Source organism: Neltuma alba, unplaced genomic scaffold (assembly GCF_004799145.2).
Source record: "Neltuma alba isolate B1F8T4 unplaced genomic scaffold, ASM479914v2 tig00005327_pilon, whole genome shotgun sequence".
NCBI classification, from domain to species: Eukaryota; Viridiplantae; Streptophyta; class Magnoliopsida; order Fabales; family Fabaceae; genus Neltuma; species Neltuma alba.
In genome coordinates this window covers 27,210-49,436 of record NW_021634061.1, presented here as the reverse complement: position 1 = coordinate 49,436, position 22,227 = coordinate 27,210, and the positions used below count along the sequence as shown (strand labels likewise).

Genomic DNA, 22,227 nt, shown 5'->3' with positions numbered 1-22,227 from the left:
AGAGAGAGGAGATGCAGACACAGCCCAAATCCTAATCCTAAGTTACTTAATAAATGAATAATTGAACGTGTGCTATACCAAATCGTAAACATATACTCTTCCTTCAAACTAATTAATCCTTGATCCCGAATGCACACACGGTGTCATTAGTTTAATGGTTTTTCTTGGGTTGCTTCGAAACAATCATGGATTGGGCAGTTGATCAAATCCTTAAGCCACGTACAGTTCCCTCACGAGCAACTTGATTCCCAACAACAGCAAAACTACTCCTCCAAGAGAAGTTTAGGTGGAAGAATGATACCCAATTTCGCAACAACGAAGATTTTCGTTTTCTCCCAGGGAAAAAAAGAAAGAAAATTAAAAAAATATATATCTTGGATGCTGGGTCCCCCCTCTTATTTGAGAGAGATAGCCAAGTATAAACAGATGGACAAAGTTAGGTGACGAAATCCAAGTATTGCTATCGGATATATTTGTCTTGGTGCCTCAATTATTATATGGAAGGTTGAGACCAAAAATAATGGGGAAAAAACAGGGGGGGGGGGGTTCACCGCATGTCGATCCAGCAATGATTAAAGTGACATGGACATTATTAGATATTCAGAGTCCATTTAATTTAAGTTTTGGTTTTAAATTAGCTTCCCACCATATTAATTATTACCCTTAATTATTTGACCCCCATTTCTCACCCTCTTAACCATTTTAGGTTGCCTAACACTGGTTCCCAGCGTCCAGGTGCAAATCAACCTAACTTCATATGGCCTCTAGTTCCTCCTACCTCTGAGTTGGTGTGTATAAGGTGACTTGCCATACTCGTCACATACGTCCACAGTGCGAAACAGCGACTTTTTCAACAACTCTTAAAAATAATAAGCTTTGGATCGATATTTTTACATCAATATTGCCAATGATCACCGTAAAATATAAAAATATGGATTCAGTTCAACTCATGTTTTGGACTACATATACATGCAGCAAAGGCCGTCTAATTAACCATATAACCAGACCTGTGCATGTTTTCCCCCGTTTTTACTGAGCTATCGTATAAAATGATTAATAACAGTGAGGCGCTGGGGCAAACAAATATTATAATAGGACTGGAAACAGTGTACTCCGAACCGAATTCGCAAAAGGAAAAAGCGAAGACGTTGATAATGCTATGGTATATTATATACACACATGCCAAGCTGGGAGAGATTTGAAAGAAAGGAAAAGGCCATAATTGAATAAAGTTGATGACATGTAGGTTCCAGGGGCAGAGCCTAACGAGGTTGGTTCATAATCATCACCAATATTTAACATACATATATATATATTGGCCAAAACGTGTGTGTGTGTGTGTGTAGTGTGGGTGTGTGTCTTATAAATAGAAAGGGTCACACTACTTATCACAGCTTACCCTAAAGTTCACATTAATACATAGGCCCACTCCTCGGGTGGAGGTGCTTTTGTTTTCTAATGCAAAGGGAAGTAGTGGGAATTAGCAAAGGCCCTCCTTTGAGAGTTTTCTAGGGATTCACGAATCACTCCATCACGTGACGTTGATTTCGATAGTTGTTAAATGGCACTGCTTTTAACTCAGAAGTGAAATTAGGATGCTACGGTGAGGAAGCTCCCACGTTCTCACTGTCTAACCAATTGGAGCAATGGATGAGATGAGACGCTAACATTTGACGGGTATATGTGTGTGTTTGTATGCATTGCAATTACAGTTTGTCTGACCTCTTTGGCTTTCAATTTGTGGTCCAAAATGGAGCCCAAAAACGCTAAACGTCGGACCTACCAAACTGGAACTTTCGAAATCACAGCAATAGCGGCTACTCTCTGGAGCATGACATGCTTCAAATAAGGACTGAGTTCATTAATGTTATACTGTGGGACATATGCTGCGGATTGAGGCATCATCCGAGTGCGAGTCAAGAACGCAGTGGAAGGAGGCTTCAATTGGGTTGGTGCTATGTGTAAGGAAAAAAGGAGGGCAACTGTACAAGCATATGCGTGTCTTCATATAGAAAGCCTAATAATATTAACATTGGAAGTAACGGGGTTGGGTGCTCGGGCTGGTCACCTCTGGGCGTCTTTCTGTACGGGGAATATTTTTCTATACAGAAAGGGTATGCATGCCTGCAGTGAGAACGTAAGCTACATTTGTGCTGGTTTTGGAGTGGTACTAGAAACTACAAAGTTAGATCAGGAGGAGATTAACGTTCTGTTTAGTTCCGTTTAGTATGAGAGAAATAAAGAGAGCAAAAGAGGAGGAGAAATTTTAATGAGATCAATTTAAAAAATTAACGTGCAATTAAAAGCTTTTAATTGAATTTTATTATTCTTTTATCTTCTATTTTCTATCTTCTCTTTATTAAAATTTTGAAACTTCACTTTTGTATTTTTCAAATTGAGCTCATTAAGATATTTCTTCCTCTCCCCTCCCCTCCATTTTCTTCCTACTAAACATAGGGTAGAGGTGACATTGCGGGTCCGTTGACGCGATCACCAGAGTCAGGTGGATTTAATTACGGTGCCTCGTGTAAAATGCGTGATCTTGTCTCCTCACCAGATTTATCTTGTTATGGATAATGGTTCTGTTCACCGTTTAACAGTTGCTGCTTCGTGGTGTATCATTCCTCGCAAATTAAATATTCATACTCAACCAACCTAATTTAACAGTTACTGCATTGGTCGCTGGAAAAAAAAAAAGGTTACCGCATTGGCAACCTGCATGTCGTGGGAAAGGCTAATCATGCATGCAGTTATGCATCAAAATGGACACTTGCAAACGGACTTTTTAAATGGGCTGTCAGAGTTGGATAGAGGTTGTGGGTGGCCATAAACCATTTTTTGGATAAAAATGCCCATAAACTACGGAGTATGGGCCGAGCCCATATATATGAGAACCTAGACCCAAAAAACTCGGGAAAAGAGAATATCAATTATACAATGAAAAATATAATCATATTTATAAAGTATTTTCAACATGTTTTATACAGACTAAAAAAAATCTTAAATTACATTAATTCTTCATTAAAATATAACAAATTTTTAACTTTATCTCTATTTAATATATACTTATTTTAAAAACAATAACCATCTACATTATAATAAATGAAGTACAATATGATACATTCATGATAAAAATTTATTGAAGTAACTTATAAATAAGGCCAAAAATTTTTTAAAAAGCAAATCGTTTATAGTTGAATATATTAAAAGACCGTTTGAAATGGGTTATAAATAACTTTTCTTTTTTTCTTTTTGATGAGAGGTTATAAATAAATTTTTATATAAAAATAAGTTTATAAGTGATTCTAAATAAGGCCTAATATTTGACAAAAAGGTAAAAAGGCCTGTTAGAATGATCTGCATAAATTTTTACCGCTCCGTCAACTTAAACTTGCATTTTGCTCAACCTCTCTGTGATCGATGATGGGTCGGTAGGCCGGAGTTCCAAAACCATAACCCTTTTGATTGTTGCGATTTTTTCGGGGAAGATTTCGTCCCATCGGTGAAAAGGTGGATGTTACAGCGTCATCCGTCTTTTGTTCGACCTCTTGATGAAATAGATTCGAAGGTCCGCTAACCCAATACGACCACCCTTCAAGAACCACGGCCACCAGATTAACTTGACGATCCTACTTTTCTCAGATGCCGTTTGGCGGGAGCATTGGATTTGATTTCAAATGCTTCTCAATTAATGATAAACGATGAATGTTTAGTCAGTACTCGTCCGGACTTGGCTCCCAATTCTGGCTGCTCTGTTTCATCTGACCCTGTGCCCTGCTTTTGCAAATGAATCGCGTCGTTAAGTTTTTAGAAATCCAATCTTTATCCTCTTTCTTCTCCTATAAATAAAGTTTTCTCTCCGTCATTCATCTCAGCCGTTGTAAGGAACGGAGGTAGTACTAAGTTAAACAATCATTCCCCTGCATAAAGTGCATCGTTTAATTTGATATGGAATGATAATTGTTGGCAATGCACCTCTAGATTCTCAGGCTACTATAAACTAACTTTGATAGTTGAAAAAATCTGATCTATTAGATATTTAATCCGACATGTAACAGAAAAATACTTGTATTACAGCCCGGAAGAGAGCTCTGTTATACTCCTCCGGTCCTTAATATAGGACCCAATTCTTATGTTGGTTTTGGTCCTAAATATAAGACCCCTTTCTCATATTTATCAATTTTTTCTAAAATACCCTTATGGATACTCCCTCAACCATAATCAAGTAAAGAGGAAGAAGGGGTATTAAGAAAGATGATTATGGTGTTTTAGGAAAATGTGACACTTTTCCTATAATTAACTAACTTACCTAACTTCCTTAATTTAATCAAATTAGTTAAATAGGTCTTATATTAAGGATCGGAGGAGTATAAAACAAAGGCTGTAATTTGCTTTGAAAAGTTTTCACTGAAATCCCAGGAATTGGCCCCTTTTAAGGGGTATTCCCAGCTGTCAAGGCCTACTATCTGGATCTGGTCCAAGATATTTGGGGGGGGGGGGGGAGTCCAACTATTGGTATGTGGTCCATGTACTGAGGAGTCCATACATCAGGGGATATTCGGTCTCACTCACACCACCTCTCAACCTAGTATTTCCTGTATATACGGAGGTCTTCCACTAAATAACCGGAAAGAAGAACCTTCAGGTAGATGTGAAAAACTTTGATAACTGTTGATCAAAGGCCAGCTCGGTCAAGCACTTGAAAAATTAAACTCAAGTTGTCCAATTAGTCCATTCTGGACGAACATATGAAAGATGTGGCTATGACTCTTCAATGATGCGCGGAGCAAAGAATGTTGCCTCGGGAGGAGGAACAGAATGGAGCTTCTGAAGTAGCGTCATGATTGGGATAGAAGGCCCTGCAGAGCTCATTGTATCTGTGGGCGTCGAATTGGTAAGTCTTCATTAGGCGTTGTTGCTTGGTGGTGAATCGTCGGAAGAAGTAGCCCTGGAAGGAGGGCTCAGTGGAGGTTTTGAGAAAGAAGAGGTAAGCGAGAGCGAAATGGAAGGAGGTGACGAAGAAGCAAATGGGCTCCATGACGTCCCAGCTAAGTTCCCAGAAAGTAAGCCTCATGAAGGCCAGGGTTTGCAGCACCAGCAAGACCAGTCCGCAGTAAAGCTCGCCTCGAACCAAAGCGTTTGCCTTCTCATCTATCATCGCCTTCTGCTTTTCCATCTCCTCCAGTTCCATCCTCCTCGGGTCCTTTGGATGCCCTATTGTTTTCCAGATCAAGCTCTCCATGGTCTTCGCCACCTGTAACCCGCCAAAACCATAATTCAATCAGCTCAAATGAGTCGACATTCTATAAATATTTTTATCAACTCCAAACATGTAGTTTAAGGATGCACCGAATCAGACAGAAAAGGCAAGAAAAATACTACTATATAGGAAGGACGTTCCCTCACGCAAGGAAAGGGAACTTTTGTAACTTGAGAGGCTACCAATCCCTCAAAAACAGGGGAATCAGGCTCCTTCAATCCCGGCCATCAAAAGAATAAATTACTGGGGTTTGGAAATGAGCTCGCGTCGGTCTAATGCTGACGTGAATAATGGCGAACGGATTACCACGTTTTGGCTATGAGGCACGGCCTCAGGTGCTCTCCCTCACCTCCCCTCCAATGGATGCACGTCCACGCGTGTTCAGGAGATATTGTCTGGACGTCGCTGCTCGCTTCTAGTTCTATCTCGCGGCCAGTTTTGTTTGTTTATTTATTTATTAAGAACGTCATTACTTAATCTTATCGAGCAAAGTAATTCCTGAAGTGTGATTGTGTGAAGACCATAAACCAAAAAAAAAAAAAAAACTGAAATATTAATCCGAAATTAGGAACAAGCGGGATCATGTTCATGGCAGAGGGAGCTTAATTACCTACCTGTTCAGGTCGCAGGAAGACCACGTTTCCCCAAACGATGACGTTCCCGGACTCATCCAACATCTTGGCCACCTTGGCGCCCTCTTTAACGTTCTCGCAAGCATCAACGCATAGCTCCATATACTCAGAGTGAGAAATCGAGGTCCTTGGGATCTCCCTCAACTTCGCTTTCAGCTTCTCCACCCGCGATAGCTTAAGAATCTTCCTCGCATCATTGACAGTCATTCCGAATGGCGAATCACCCTTGGCTTTCTCCCTCGCCGGCGGACCGAGACCATCGAGGCGGAGGCGATCTCCCTCGATGCCGATGGCTTTGAGCCTCTCCCTGAGTTTCTCTCCAACGGGAAGTGAGAGACACTCCGGCAGGTCGGAGGGGCCAGAGTAATATACGGCTCTGCGGTTGTGAAGGCGGCCATAGAAGGCTCTGCGAGGGGAATGAGGCGAGGCGAGGTGCTCTCGAAGGAGCTTTGTTCTGAACGCATTGGGGGGGAGGATGGCATGGCGCGGAGAGGGGGGGATAGGAGTGCGTTCTGAAGCTGCCGACTGTGCGATGGTTTTACAACAGTGGAAGAGGCGGTTGGAAAAGGATTTGCGAAACGCCATTGATGAGTGAGAGAGAAAGATGGAAGAGGGAGAAATGGGACCGATTTTTAGTGAGGACTGAGGTAAGGAATGGCCCGAGGTATGGGAAGAAAAGAAGGGAGTATATATAGGTCCAAGGGAAGAGGAAGAGAGAGAAGAAATCTTTTTCATAAAAGCAGGCGTGCTGCAATCGAGTGCAGAGTTCAGAATCTGAGAAATGTTCGTTATGTTGTCAAGTATGGATCTTTTCTTTGCTTTTTTTCCCGAATAAATGAGGAAGGTGCATTGATCTCAGAATGACGGGCACGCATTTGATTTCACAAAACCAAAGGGGTGCGTGTGGAGGCCACAGAACCTTGTTTCATTCCATAGAAGTTAACACTTCGGTCTGTTCATGCGTGTGATGACTTCTTGTTTGGCGCACATCAATCCCTTCCAAATATGCCATCATTCATACACTAACTAGGATCCCACTCCTCCTAGTTAATTCCCCTTCTTTTACCTCTCTCTCTGTGATAGACCAATTCTCACACTATTCAGCTCTGTTCCTCAACATTGTGATTAATTACGTGTATATGTAATATAAATTGCTCCCAATGCATACCATTTATGTCGAGTGTTTAATATTGATCTCAATTCCCGACCAAATTTTGTCTGCACACCCATCTCTCTGTTCATAATTTCCCACTCTAACCATTATGTGTTGATTGCACATTAATTAATTCCTTTTTAATCATCAAATAATGCACGAAATTGCCACTATATGCGGTTGTCCTCATCACTTGTGCTTCGTTTATGACCCACCAGGCTAACTTCACTGCTCAAAGAAAGTGAGTCGGGTCGGAAAGGTGTGAACACGTACACGCATAAAATATTATTGTAAGTAATTTCAATTTGATTCGTTTTTTATATGTATCGTTTGTGTGGGAAAATGCATGGTTGTTGGACAAAATTAAATAAATTATTTTCGGATGCATTTGATTTTCTTGAATATAAATTATATCAGAATTCTCTTGGTGGCCGCTCTCCAGAAGAATAAAATAAAAGATGGAATTCAATTCATGTCCTTCTAATTTACAGAAGGGACAGAATCAAACGAAGCACAAAATATACTATATATGACCCGAGGGCGTAAGGAAAAGCCCAAATGGGTCGACATTGACCGCCAAATATAATTAATATGCCACCCTCCCTTCATTGTTCCTCCTTAATTCATTTTTTCGATCCGTTACTTTCCTTTTTTTTTAATATATTTTACGCACACCAGACACTACGCATAACTAAGATGTTTATCCGGCCTGAACAACCCGATTGTTATTACCTTTTGTCTCATCCAACGGGAACAGTTAAAATTCGTTGGAGGATGAAATATCTGCAACTACTGATGTGAAATACGTTAAATAAACCATCTAATCATCTGGTCCGCAGGGAATATTTTTATGCCAATAGAATATTAAACAGAGGGATTCCTGCACATATGGATCTGATATAGAAAACGATACCACCAGATATGGCCGTTCGTTTCCTAAATTTAAGTAGTTAATTGACTGGCGAAATGCATATATAGATGACAGTCAAAGTAGATTTTTTGTTTTTATTTCCACAAGTAAGTGCAAATTGGTTATCATCGAGATTATATATTATGTACAGAACAACAATACATGCATATCACAATAGAATCGGGTTTGGGGCGCTTCGATCTGTGAAGGGAATAATACCACACACACATATTTGCCGTGTAAATGGATGATTGTAAGCACAAGAGGTTACTTAATTTACATATGAGATGAATGAAAGAGAATGAGAGTAAAAGAGGTAAAGAGGGGGAGTACGTGATGCTACCTGACCTAATTAGGGATTAGGTACAATGAGAGATGAGAAGCAGTGCACGGAAGTCAGAAGAGTGATGAGAGAAATAGGTGTTGTAATGGTCATATATATGACAATCCCGGACGCCTTTTACATGTTATTGTTGTTACACGTAACCAATGTATCTCACAGTACAGTTGCATGCACGCTTGCAATTGCTTTCTCGATCAATATTTGGCCAGCCTTGCACATATATATACCCTCCCCACCTAATTGTATTGATTTTCACATCAGTAAATTATTCAGTTACCGTACGTGCATGTGTGTGTATATTATCTCCTACTACTTCTACGACTGCACCAAAACACGTTACTGGAACCACGTCATTCAAGAAGAACACTGAATGAGGTCATTGAACGAGACCTCCTAATCAACAACATATCTAAGGATTGGGTTGTTGACAGAGCACGATGGCGTCGGGTGATTCATGTAGCCGACCCCACCTAGTGGGATAAGGCTTGTTGTTTGTTTGTTTGTTTGTTTATTGTGTGGTGGAAGTGGATTATATATATCGAGGCGAATCTTGAAGAATCGTGGATGCCTTATGTAGCTCAAAAGAATAAGCGTTGTAAGCGAGAATGAGGAATAATGGTGAAACAATAGCAGATTAAGGCTGCGTGAAATTAGAGCAGCAAGTTGGGGTGGCTAAGGATTCCAACAAAATGGGAGTGGGAATCGTTTAGGCTGGTGGATTCCATATGTCCCTCGCACTGTTACAGCAATTAGAACTATGCATGTATGGTGGATTCCATATGCCTCGTTTTGGTTATCCTTCTCTTCTTCCGTCATCAAATTTTTTAGTCATTTTCCACACTTAAGTATTCCGTCGTCGTCATCCATCCCATTGTTCATTTGTTCTAGCGCAGCTAGGTGGGATCCGTTTTATTTAAATGTCATCTTACTATTTAATTTGCTTCTTCAAATCTTTTATAAAGTTCAGATGGCAATGTATATATGGATCTTAGTAGTAAGGCCACTAATTAAGTCAGAGTAGACTAATATAATGTACACCTCATGCTGCTATACACTGGGTATAGCAATGAGATTAGAGGAGAGACGACAATACGAGGAGGTCCATTTGTCGCCCCACAATTGTTCGGAGCATATGACACTATCAATATTGCGAAGTCCCAATGGAGCCACCAACTAATCCTTATTCCTCTATGATTTAAATAAAGTTTTTGGTCCTCACAGGACATGTTTTTATATATGTGCTTCTTGCTTTTCTATGTGAGTATCCAACTCAGGCTACATATAGCTCATTATCACCTAAAAACCAAAGACCCAGCAGGGTCCCTTCCTCAGAAATTTAGTGCCAAATTATACCTATTTGGTCAATATTTATTATAACATAATAAAAGAGATAAGAACATCTATTTATATATGACCACGTGACCTTAATTAAATTTGAATGGATGTCTATCGCTATTGATTATAACTATTTTTTCACTCGGATCTTCTTATATGATGATATATAAATACATGTACTACCTCTAGTTTTAAATATAAGATTTGATTTGTAGTGTAATTTGCAGTAAAAGGTGTATCTTATATTTGGGATTAGAGGGAACAAGCTAAGAAAAGATTTGAGCTGTTTCTAGAGATACTTGCATTAAATGTAGCTAATTACCAAAAGAAATGGACATGCTTAGTTCGAACAATTGTGAAATTGAATTTACGTAAAGAGAAAATGGGAAAGTTGACAGGTAGGTTGTTATTAGGAGGACAAGAATTTGGGCATAAATAATGAAGAATGAGGAAATGAGTGTCCACTGCTAAGGTAAGCTAAGGCCAGTTAGTGCACTAGGAAAAGGCCCGGATTGGCATGATGATAGAGCAAAGAGCTCTATTAATTAGTATGCATATATGCCACTTTGTTTTCTATAGTTTTTGTCAACTTCATATATATTTCACAGGTGGCTATCACGGGATACTCTGATTTTGAAAATATATACACGCACACACACACCCTCTCTCTCTCTCTCTGAGCATTATTTTTACACAAAAAGATATATAGATGGGGGATCGAATTGGAATGGAAAATGATAGGAGAATTAGGAATAGGAAGGGATGGTATTGCTGATATTTTGAGGCGCTGACCAATGGGATGCCCAGTGCTGAATCTAATGGTATTCCACGCTATCCAAATTCACCTATATCGCAACTTCACTTTCTAGGATGCCATATATATATACTCCTCCGATTCTAAATGTAAGACCCTTATACACACTAGTATAAGAGTCTTACATTTAGGACCGGAGGAGTATATATATTTCCTCATATATAGGCTAGCTTGCTCTTGATCCTATTATATAATCATATATTCTATATTCTATTCATATTCATGTCTGAGAATTTGCTGACATATACATGCAAGTTGACATCTTGCCCTAAACAAGAAAACTCGCCCCAGCATCATATGTTCATATTTATGATTTTGCTATCTACAAACCAAAGTAATGTGCGGTCCTATTACAAGCTAGCTCGATACACATTCCTTAACAAGAATAAAAGTTGACAGACATAAGCAGGCTTGGCATTTAGGTTACGTGTGAAGGCTCAAAAGAGGTGCAAAAACGCAAGCTGTCAGAAAATGAGAGCAAAACGTTAATTTAATTGAAAACGATGTGTGAATTGCGGGGCAGACCTGACCTCTCCAATTTGTGGCCCCTTCCATCTCTACAACGCTGTTCTGTCTTATAGAGTTGCCGATCCAAGTGGGATTAATAATGCAGCACATGAACCTTCATCACCAAATCGTATCGGCATGATCTTGTGGAAACTCTGCTACTTTTTGTGATCCTTATAGAGGCTTACATCCTAATACCCCTCGATATGAAAAACTTTTGCTTCGATGTAGACTAAAAGCAAATTAAAAGTTGTTGATTGCGTGTGAAATTAAACCGTTTCAATCTGTGCGTGTTGTAGTGCCCAAAACTAGTACGAAGTTCCTCCCACTACTTTGTACTTTCCTCATCCTCACTTCTCCATTGAAACATTCCCTACTTCTTCTCACCCACAATGACGCAGCTTTCCAGCAAAAATAAAAGCAAAACGTGTATCAAATAAACCCCATATACTAGACAATATTCATTTCAGACGGCCTTACTAATTATAATTGCTTTAAAATTCAGCTATAAAATTTAAGTTTAAAGGTATCAAATTACCCCTCCTGATATATGACAGAAGAATGAATATTTCAACCGAAATAAAGATATCTTGTGAAGATCAGATGATGATGGAAAAGGGGAATGATATTATGAGTTCGAGAGTCGGCAATAGGCCATCGCACATTCCCACAATCAAAAGATTAATCATGTTTATACTGATACCAAAACTTTCCAGGCAGTGCGGGAGGTGGTGTGAGTCAGATGCTTTGAGAGATGAAGAAATCTCTCTTTTTAAATCTAAATACTCCTCCGGTCCTTAATGTAAGACCCATTTAACTAATTTGATTAGATTAAGGAAGTTAGGTAAGTTAGTTAATTATAAGAAAAGTGACACATTTTTCCTAAAACACCATAATCATCTTTTTTAATACCTCCTCTCCCTCTTCTATTTAATTATGGTTGAGGGAGTGTCTATAGGGGTAATTTAGAGAAAATTGATAAATATGATAAACGGGTCTTATATTTAGGACCAAAACCAACTCAAGAATTGGGTCCTATATTAAGGACCGGAGGAGTAGTAAATACGGGTCTTTTTTTTTTTTTTTTTTGCCCTGAAAATACTGATCTTTCACCTTTCAGCTTTTAAAATCCGATTCCCTCGGACCAAAACCAATTTACTAACTCATACGTTTAGGGTCAGAGGAGCATAACGTGAATATTATCCGTTCTTAATTCTATAAGACGATTCTCGCAAAATATGAGCAAGATCGAAACCAAAGCGGGGCATATATTTGTGGGAGGCCTGACGTAGAGAGTATTCCAGGGTGAAGTGCATGTTCAGCCCAACAAAAAACTCGGAACAATAACTTGGACCTTGGACCCAATTGGAGCCAGGCCCTCTCAAATGCTTGGGCTATGATGCATGCATCCCAATCTAATGGCTCCAAACGTTGCCTTTGTACAGTTTATTATTTCCTTCCAGACGCCTCAAAACAGTAGCTTTTGCTCTTTTATTTGTAAAGCCTCCATATTAGAATATTTATACGATTTCTGGTCTTAATTATAAAACTTTATTTATAATTTATAAATACAATTTTATAATTAGAACCGAAAATAGTGGTCAACAAAGTGACTACACAGCATGCATTTACCCGTAAAAGAAGGGGTGCACTTTTATTGATGGTTTGAATCTGATCCATATAAACTACGATCTTGACTCCTTTTCCCCCCCGAATATGTTGGGTCAAATCCAACTTCCCACTTTTGTTTTTTTTTTAAATTAAAAAAGCAGGCTAGAGCTTGAAAGAAAATCACAAGTCGGGCAATTTCACCTTTTTCATAGAACGTTGCAGTCATATTTTTTCTCACATACGTTCCTGATGACAAAAATGCAAATAACTTTACAAAAGTTTTAAACAGACGCACGGCAGCTGCGGGACTGATGAATTGAATCAGGAACCTTATCAGGTGCAGTCAAGTAGAGAGTGCCGATTGCAGATCCGTGAGTCTTCAACTTACTGGTTTTCAATTTTCAATTTCACTTCACACAACATTGCCTGTTGTATATCATAATTTTGCTACTACTTATTAATAGCAATAACTAATTTAATTATCTTTTTTGGTTCTATAGTATAACTTTCATATCAAGTTGTGCTATTCATCTTAAAATTTGAATTCGACGCAATTCATGAGAAAACATGTGCGCATGGTTTACCTCTGCATCAACTGCATAATCTTGTCTCCTCCAAGTTTTTAGTTTTGTGCACCACGATCATTTCCTTAACTTCTTATACATCCAAGACTTAAGTATATCAATGTCATTTTCGAAGTGGAACATGTCGAATCAGGGGAAAAATTCATTCAATCCATAGACTCAAACGGCGATTAAAAAAGAAAAGAAAACAAAAGAAGATACACCTACGAGCATGCATGTGCATGTTGGCGTGAGTTTTAGTTAGCAGTAGGACATAGGACCCGACACTAGGACGGCCAAACGTAATAAGGCTAGTGATTTGAGGTTGATGGGACATATTGGGAGCAAGAACATGTTTTAATTCACGAACATCAAAAACAGCAAATGTGACCATCATTGACATTCCCACGCAACGAACAGTGTTCAAATGAAGTCAACACTAGTTTTGAAGCTCTCATCTAGCTTTATAATACGAAATCTGGAAAACAACACAAAGGTGAAGAACAAGGCACGCAGTAGAACAGGAAGGAGAGATCATAGAGGAGAGATCTAGAGTGAGATCAGTGGGGGGTGGGGGAATACACGGAAGGCGGTCGACAGTATCGAAGACACGAAGCTGTGCAGACAATGATAAATAACGTCGCAAATCAAAATAGCCGACGACGCCTCCTGTGCATTGGACTAGGAGGTGGCGGCGAGTAGAAGTAGAACCATGCTGGCGGCGGCGGCGGCGGCGGCGTATTATGGTGGCACCCGGCAGGCGGAGGAGGAGGAGGCGGCAATGTCTTGGATTTGTGGTGCGAGCGATGATGAGGGGATGGATAGGCGAGAGCACATAAATTCCACGACATCAACAAAGCCAATACTATTCCAAACAGACTCCTCATTTTCTTTTCTTTTTGAATATGAAGTTTGTGCAGTGCCTCAGTTCTTACTTATAGGGCACAGTCTGGTTGACGTGGTCACACTCAATCACAGCTTTTTTTTTTTTAATGTTTTTTTAAGAATTTAATTTATAATTCTCTCTTTATATCAATCAATTTGATTTGTCGAAAATGTGTTATTTTCCGGTTCAATTCTGCAGAAAATTTATTCTTCACTAAACAACTTCCTCTGTCAAGTAGAAAATATCTCTCATGGCTTGCCTGCGCGCCTCGGGCGTTCCTAAAAAAGACGGTCTTGTCTGTGTTGTCTTGTTTTGACAGTTAAATTTTAGCACACGGGGGAATTCACAAACATTTTTTGATTGGTATACTCATATTATGATGGACCGTTGAGTCAATTAAAGTGATTAAATTTTTTATTTAGATGAAATAGTAATTAATTTGCAAACTATGGGAAAAAAAAAATACTCTCAATCGGATACAATGGAAGAGGGAAATAAAGGAGTCATTAAGAAAGTGAGTGAAAGCATACCAAACCCTCACCCAACTTTTGATTTCCGGATTTGTGGAGGCAGGTTTTGATTTTTGAAATTTTGCAGTCTCGGCCCCTCACCTGCCACATCCATCATCCTCTTCCTCCTCCTCTGACTCATCATTTTTCCTTTAAAAAAATTGGATGCAACGACCCATCCACATTGTTCCATTATCATCCACCATCAATCTGTTCAACACAAGTCAGAATATTTAAAAAAAAGTAGTTCATGGCAAAAGAAGGAAGATGACATGGTCATGCATTCCCGTCGAAGAAAATGACGCCCAGGATTAGCTTTGCCCATGAAACCCACATTGAATGGAATTACGGGGAGAACAAAACGGTAATTGATTTGATGTGATTGGAAGTGACTTGGGCTGCATCGGCGCCGTTTGGCTTTATTGGGTGTAAGTGGGACCAGATGTTATCCACACCACGCCTGCCTGTCGTCATTACGCGTGTTAATAAATGATTAAGAACAACAAATATTGAAATCGAAAATAAGCAAAGGAGAAGGCGAAGAGCGTAGAGGGTAGAATGGAGAAGGGGGGCTCCGCTTCGGAAGCGTCCAAAGCACGAGTGGGCCCCGCTTTGATCCTAAGATCCGATGATATTGACGCTCCCTACAATCATCCTCATCATTCCCCCGATATTTTCCACGCCAACAGCGAGGCATCCCCACCATTTCATTTCTTGCGCTTTGTTTAAACTAACAACATATTAGTAATAATGGCTTCCCCGATTTTCCACCACCCTTTAAATTCTTTTTAATTTAAAAACGAAAAGCTGGCATAGGATCCTTCCTCAGCCAATTGTCTGGCTTATCTTCAACATTTATACCACCTTATTATGAGCCCATTACTTTACACTCCGCTTTCTTCCTTTCATCAGCGCCTCCTGCCTCCTTTTTTCTTTCCAACTATCCTTTCCCTTCTTTCTTTCATTTTTCTTTTCTTTTCTTCTTTTTTTTTTTTTTTGGGTGGGTGGTACGCCGAGGGTCTTGTGTCTCGCCCCCTTTATTTGTCCGTGCTTAATTTTTTTTGGGGGTACTAATCCCGCTCTTAAATACAAGAAAATTGTTGGCCACATTCTTTGGTCCAAATTATAAGCAAAAAGGAGCATTAATTACATAGTTCAAGTAGTGCCCCTCGTTAAATTGGGAATAATAATTTAAAATCATTAAATATAAAGTATAGGTTCAAACACTAATCTTTGACATTGGTGGGAAAAAGTCAATTTGTAAAATACTTAACCTGTTTAATCTTTACATGATAGCTACTTATCTCCCCCATTTTAGGGGTAGTAAGTGTCATAGCCCTTGCGTATTGCTGTTTTCAGTCAGCCATCAAGGAAATATGTCCACGGTTTTCCATTTCAAAAGCATCAAAACTTGTTAGTAGGATATATTGTCCGGTGTGTTGACAAAAGAACCATCACATTAATTCAACAACTAATGGAACGGATATATTATATTAAAAAATTAAAGAATTTTAAAATATTGAATGGTCACTCGTATCTCCCCCCCAACAAAAAAACCCAAAACGAAAAAAAAAAGGGGGGGAAATTGAAGAGATCCACCTTTGCCTCCTTGCACAGTAGGTCCATAATTCGAGAAGGACCTGCTAAAATTTTATAGGAAGAAAAAAACGACTAAGATAAAGGCTGCTTTCGAAAATGTTTGACAAAAAAGAAAGAAAAACTGAATCCAAAATGTCAATTACCACTCCGCATGATAAAGCGATCAGCAATGAAGGAAATCACAGCTAGGACAATGGGATCAGATAGAATATATATACAATGAGGAAACTCACTTCCCAGGTCAGCAATAAGCTAGAAAATGAAAGCCCCTGGAGGCTTCGCCAAACAAGTCACAAGGGTCACATATTTCTACATAACTATTAGCTAGGCTGCCAAAAAAGAAAGAGCCTCTATAACTCATAATTAACCTACTACTTTTGGTATCCATACATACAAACCACTGATAATTATGTTACATCCAACAAGGGCAAGTGGATTTTGAGTACCGTTTCTTGTTAGCATAGATGATATCACAATAAAATCCCTTATTTCACTCATCTCCGTCTCATTTGCACACGGTTTTCAGCCTCTTTGCAGCTTGGACAAATCCCATGATCACCTGCAACTCGTCCATTTGCTTCACAAACAAAAGTTGAATCTCAGTTTACATTATTTCAAGCAATAACTAGCAACGAAGAGATGGAACAGTAACTACCTGAGACATGAAATGCCTTTGAACAACATCGACTAGCTGCTCTTTCGATGGATTTGGAACGGCATCCACCTACAAAAAACATTTTTAGATGCCGGCATATAACCAGATTACATTGCATAAGCCTCTTTCAGAAAGAGACTACTAACAAAAAGACAGGTCTAGGGAGCAGAGAGAAACCTACAAGATTAAAGTGTCGCCAATATCTCCATAATGCAGCCATCTCCAGTTTGCTCAAGTCAACCTTCTGCATAAAATTATTTTTTTTAGAGAAATGTGAACAGAGGAAATATCAATAGTCTAGTTACTAAGTGGATAACAAATTAAATAGTAAAAAGAAACCAGGAAAAAAGTCGATATACCATGGCCCCTTGAGGCGTAGAGATGGACCCCTTAGACTGTGAATCGCCAGAGAGGGACCTGCTCGTATGCTTGTGCGATGATCCCAATGATCTCTGCATCCTGTGCCTCGATTTGTGGGACTTTTGAGTGTCGTCCGATGCTATTAATTCAAACGAAGCACGTAGAAAATCAAACATAATGGTGGGGCCCATTAGAGCGATAAAGAAGTAAGACATCAGACCTTTTAGAAATAGCAAAAGCAAAAGGTGAAGACACAATGGATCCAATTTACCAACCTCAATCACTTTCCCAGCCCAAAGACATGAAGCCAAAGAAAAAAGCTAATCAAAATACGATAGAATTATTGATCAACCACACTACCTTCAGATTAAAGTGCGCAATTAGAACTAGGAGAAAACAAATTAATAAGTTTGTCAGCGTATAGTGAGACAGCCTTCAAATGGATCAAACCAAACCTCTACCATCATTCAGCATGCAAAAAATTTACTAGGAGCTTCAGGACATTTGACGATAAAAAATGTTAATGCCCACAAATTTGTAAAAAGCTATCTGAAAACACGGAGTAAAAAACAGAACGCATCTTGATAAAACTCACCCATATCTGATCCATTCCACCGCATATTTTCAAATTCAAGTTCGTCATCTTCCTCATCACCTGTAGGTGCTTCTATCACGCTAAGAGCATTCCTCTGTAGCTTAACTTCAATACCGTTTGTAAGAACCTATAGCGTTAATAACACTCAAAATATGAGAAAATCATCAAAAGTAAATCTAGCAACGCCAATATAAAACAAAATGAAATAAAATCCACAATAAATAGATTTTAGGAATCAGGCAATGGAAAGATAATTTCAGAAAGCCTGGGTGTATAGCTGTCTGCAACCCAAATCCTTTTTTCTTTTCTTTTCTTTTTTTTCTGGGGGGGTGTTGGGGATAAAATCTGTGGGAAATGGTGAGGATGAAAAATCAATGAGCTTGTTCATGCCCTGAGTACGAAAATTGGAAAAGAGCGTGGAAGCCAGCATAATGTGTTGCAAACTTGCAATATTGAGAAATACTGGCTCCCCATCCAGTCATCCTCCTCAACCGAAAATAAGAATTAAGCATTCACAATGAATTATGCAATTCATTCAACACTCATACACATAATAAGGTACATAAATAGATGGGTAAAAGTTGAAAGTGGGAAAAATTCCCAAGCAAAGATCATCGAAGAAAAATTTCACTGTCGCATTTACTTGCATCTGATCGAATACCTCACTTTATAAACGAAACTAATACCTACTTAAAATTTACAAATGTCAAAGGTCGCTGTTATAATTAAGTTCCCGATAGATCAATTAACTGCATTCGATATGCCAGACCATACAAAAGTCCCAAGAAAGCAACTGATCGTTGTAAAGCAGCAGCTAAAACGCCAGATCCACGGATCAACTCAGATATGCAATGGATATCCACAATTAGTGATTTAGGATTGTAACTCAAAATCTATAAAAATGAATAACTTTATTCAAATCACAACACAAAATACGCAATACTGGAAAAAAATTTATGTGAAAACCATCTGTAAAATGTTTTTATCTAGACTTCTCCCGGTTGGGAATGAAACGAATTAAAACATTTGGCATTGATCCAAATGGTGAATTTCTGAAATGGAGTAGGGGATAGAAGATTGCCGGTAACAAATTTGATCGACCAAATGAAGAGATTGGAATGATAGCAAAGAGGAATTGAATAGAAAGAAGTAACCAGCCAAATAGACTGACATTGCTTAGAAGCATTTCCATTGAACTCCCCAAACACAAATTCCAGGAGAATATAATGAAGGGAAACTACATTGCAACCGAAATTGAACAACAGGTAATCCAAAATACTAAAACTGATTTTCGAAGTAATCCAAATTGGCGCAGAAAGTTACCAGCCAATGCCAACCGCCCAGCCCTACGGCCTTCTTAACCACTCCTTGGAGACCAACAAGCACCGATTTAGTACGGTTATTTCCGGTGACCACCACCTTGGTATGACGAGGAAGCACAGAGAGCTCCTCTTCGCTGCTATCTCCACATCTCTGCAAGTGGGAGAAGCCACCATTGACGGAACTTTCCATAGCTGCGAGCATTTCCGGAATCAAAACAGCGAATTCCGCCAATGAAAAACCAGTAAAAGGCTGAAATTAAAAATCAAATTGGCATTTGGCCAGAAGATCATGCATTACAGATAAAAGGAAAAAAGGGAATTGAGGAGCGGAAGAGATAGGATAGAGGAGAAATTTAGGAAATTCTGCAGAGAGAAAAACACAGACAGTGAGGGGGGGGGGGAGAGAGAGGGAGGGAGAGAGGATGAGAGTGAGTGGGAATGTTAATTGGTGTGCTAGTATGAATCCCGACGAGAGGGAATGATCGAATGGGTGAGAGCCACGTCAAAGATAAGAGGTCCACCTCTTGAATCATGCGCTTCCGGAGAGGTTAGGGGTCGACTACTATGCAACGCATCGGATACTGTTTCTCTCTGCTCTTTACCCTTTGTACCACTCCCTGCGCTTGACCCCTTGACTTTGTGGTAAGGTGACCCCCCAGCCTAACTTCCCTTCCATCCTCCAGTTACTGCATATTTCCCCTTCACGCCATTTCTTTCTAAAAAATTCTAAATTCAATTTCGCCTTTCCGGAGAATATAAACGTTAACCTGATACTTTTTTAATAATTAAATAAATTTATTCATTCAAATCTTGTTTTTCTTTTTTTATTTTTCCCAGCCTTCATATCTTGTTATGTAATACTCCTCCGGTCTTAAATATAAGACCTTCATACGTTCTTTTAGTCTTAAATATAAAACTTTTATACACACTATAAGGGTCTTATATTTAGAACTGGAAGAGTATATACTTCTAAGTTCTGAGCAATAACCTCACTATTGAGGCTTTCTTGTTGTCACTATTTTATCTAAAGATAATGACTCAGATAGCGAATATGATTGATTAAATTACATGCTATTATCCATGGATAAACGACCTTACCTAATGTTTTAGACAGAAGCAACAGGTTTTGTTTCTTCAGCTCAAAAAAAAAAAAAAAAGAGCTTATGTTTCTGTGTCGGCTTCTCCTTGCAACAGTACAATACATGAGTGCTATTTTATTTTTATTCATATATTTATAATTATATTTCTACTATTTCAATCAATTCCATATTTGTACACTATGTATATATAATACACACAGATCCTCATCATATAATAATTTATTTATGTTGATTTATTTAGCTTTTAAATAGTAATTCCTTTCCTTTGTAATATAAGGGTTAAATATAAAATTTTAATAAATCACACTTCATGAATTACAAAAAATAAGTTGTATTAAAACCCAGCTCATTGTAAATTATAGAGTAATAAACAATTCAGATCATTATAGGTTTTGATGCTTTAAAATAAAATTTTGAATGGTGTGTAAAAAACTAAATGAGTACTGAATATCGATAATTACTGATTACATTGATTATCTGCTCCTCCCCCCGCCCCTCAAAAAAAACAAAAACCAAAAAATGTTTTGGTGTTGATATGGGTCGTTAATGCCAGAGAATGGCAGTTTTGTAAATTAGGAGGAAAAGGCATCTAATATCAGGTAACGTAGAATGGAGAACGTAACGGACACCCCGTAATTCAAGGGAGGGTCCCACATGCCCAGAGGGCTGTACCTACCGTCGGTGTTGTCCTCTTTAAACACTGGGCTGAAAAGACTGAAATACCCGTCGTCGCTACTTTAAAACATTTTCCGCATCCTACAAAATTATTCCTCCCGTTCTTATTATAAGAGACAAATAACCGAAATATGTTGATAAAAAAAAACAGTTAAAATTAGTTAATAATAATTAATATATAAAAATTATAATTTTTTCTAAAAATGCCCTCATTAATAAGGAGAGAGAGCATGAAAGAGAATAATTAAATTATTAAAAGAAAGAGAAGTGGGAGGGAGAGAGAGTGTGAGTTGGAGATAATAAATATGGGTAAAATAAAAAATGAATACAAAAAAGTAGAGACAACTTTTAAGTGTCTCTTATATATAAAAATATGACATAAGCATCAAATGTCTCTTATAATAAGAAACAGAGAGAGTATTTGTTTCTTTTCTAGAAAGAGAAAAGAAAAAGGGAAGAGGATTCCTCTCTCTTTGGCTCCGAGGGTTCATCTCCCGCCAGAATTTCCCGCCAGTGCCAAGAAAGAGGAGCCGTCCAAAATAGGGATGAGGCTGATTTGCCACCGTTAGATGTTTGGGCGCGAATTTAGGCAATAATCCTCTTCCGCGACACAGCCTCGAGGAAAGGAGACATGTTCGCATGAGAGTACAATTATTTAAAAAACAAAAAAAATTAGGATGGGTAGGATTTAACCTTTTCCCACTATAGGGGAATCAACGTCAGCGAGACTACGTAAATTGAAGCTGGGGAGGAACCAAAACGTAAGTGCGATGCCTCTCAAATTCGTTACTTTCTTCTCTTCTCTGGTTGGCCGGGTAAGTCGCTCGCTCCTGCCTCCTCTTGTTTCATTGCATTTTCTCTACACCTGTTTTGTTTCCATAGGACCTGTTTGAAACCGTTTATAATTAGTTTATAAGTAGTTTTTTTTAATACAATATAAGTAGCATTTTAATAGTTATTTATAGAATATAAAATAGTAAATCTCCGGCCAAAGTTGCTTATTATTCTGGCCTTCTTCAGCTCTAAACTTGGGTGGCTTTGATCCTATATGTTGCTGCTAGGTTCTTCTGCTGGGATATTTTCGCTTTCGGCTAATATGTTCGGATTAAATAATAATTTTTAATATTCCTGCACATGCACATGGGATTAGGGGAAAGGGAAAGATCTAATGCGTGATAAAAGAGCATATAAAAAGAAAAACTAATGTCCATTCGTGCACTAGCATACCAGACCCAATTGTACGCTGAAGTATTGTAACATCACCACTTACTAACCAGAACTAACCATGATAGAAAAGATTAAAACTAGTAAACATACCCTATCATGGTTATTTAAGAGCAATCACATCATTAAAGGGCTAACCATGATAGAAAAACATTCGACCTTAATTAAGACTAT

The 22,227-nt window shown here is 38.6% G+C and overlaps 2 protein-coding genes across 3 annotated transcripts; both read right to left on the bottom strand.

Moving 5' to 3' along the window:
* Window positions 1-4,504: 4,504 nt before the first annotated feature.
* Window positions 4,505-6,515, bottom strand: LOC114747452 (calcium uniporter protein 4, mitochondrial-like). Its single transcript, XM_028935787.1, has 2 exons — window positions 5,875-6,515; window positions 4,505-5,254 (listed from the first exon to the last, which is right to left on the bottom strand). Exons 1-2 carry the CDS (start codon window positions 6,475-6,477, stop codon window positions 4,772-4,774), a joined length of 1,086 nt encoding a protein of 361 aa, XP_028791620.1. The 5' UTR covers window positions 6,478-6,515; the 3' UTR covers window positions 4,505-4,771.
* Window positions 6,516-16,261: 9,746 nt separating this feature from the next.
* On the bottom strand, window positions 16,262-19,458 carry LOC114747453 (uncharacterized). Of its 2 annotated transcripts, none has more exons than XM_028935789.1 (6): window positions 19,056-19,458; window positions 17,733-17,859; window positions 17,137-17,276; window positions 16,959-17,018; window positions 16,778-16,846; window positions 16,262-16,699 (listed from the first exon to the last, which is right to left on the bottom strand). In XM_028935789.1, exons 1-6 carry the CDS (start codon window positions 19,254-19,256, stop codon window positions 16,628-16,630), a joined length of 669 nt encoding a protein of 222 aa, XP_028791622.1. In that variant the 5' UTR covers window positions 19,257-19,458; the 3' UTR covers window positions 16,262-16,627. The 2 variants fall into 2 exon arrangements, with proteins under 2 accessions (XP_028791622.1, XP_028791621.1); XM_028935788.1 differs by having other exon boundaries at window positions 16,959-17,021; window positions 19,056-19,456.
* Window positions 19,459-22,227: the final 2,769 nt, after the last annotated feature.

Excerpts from the sequence above, each read along its gene's own strand:
- LOC114747452 (XM_028935787.1), bottom strand. The coding sequence starts at position 6,477 with ATGGCGTTTCGCAAATCCTTTTCCAACCGCCTCTTCCACTGTTGTAAA. Across the intron at positions 5,255-5,874 it reads TCTTCCTGCGACCTGAACAG|GTGGCGAAGACCATGGAGAG; the intron begins GTAGGTAATTAA and ends GGCGGGTTACAG.
- LOC114747453 (XM_028935788.1), bottom strand. The coding sequence starts at position 19,256 with ATGCTCGCAGCTATGGAAAGTTCCGTCAATGGTGGCTTCTCCCACTTG. Across the intron at positions 17,277-17,732 it reads GTGGAATGGATCAGATATGG|CATCGGACGACACTCAAAAG; the intron begins GTGAGTTTTATC and ends TTGAATTAATAG. Across the intron at positions 17,022-17,136 it reads CTACGCCTCAAGGGGCCATG|AAGGTTGACTTGAGCAAACT; the intron begins GTATATCGACTT and ends AATTTTATGCAG.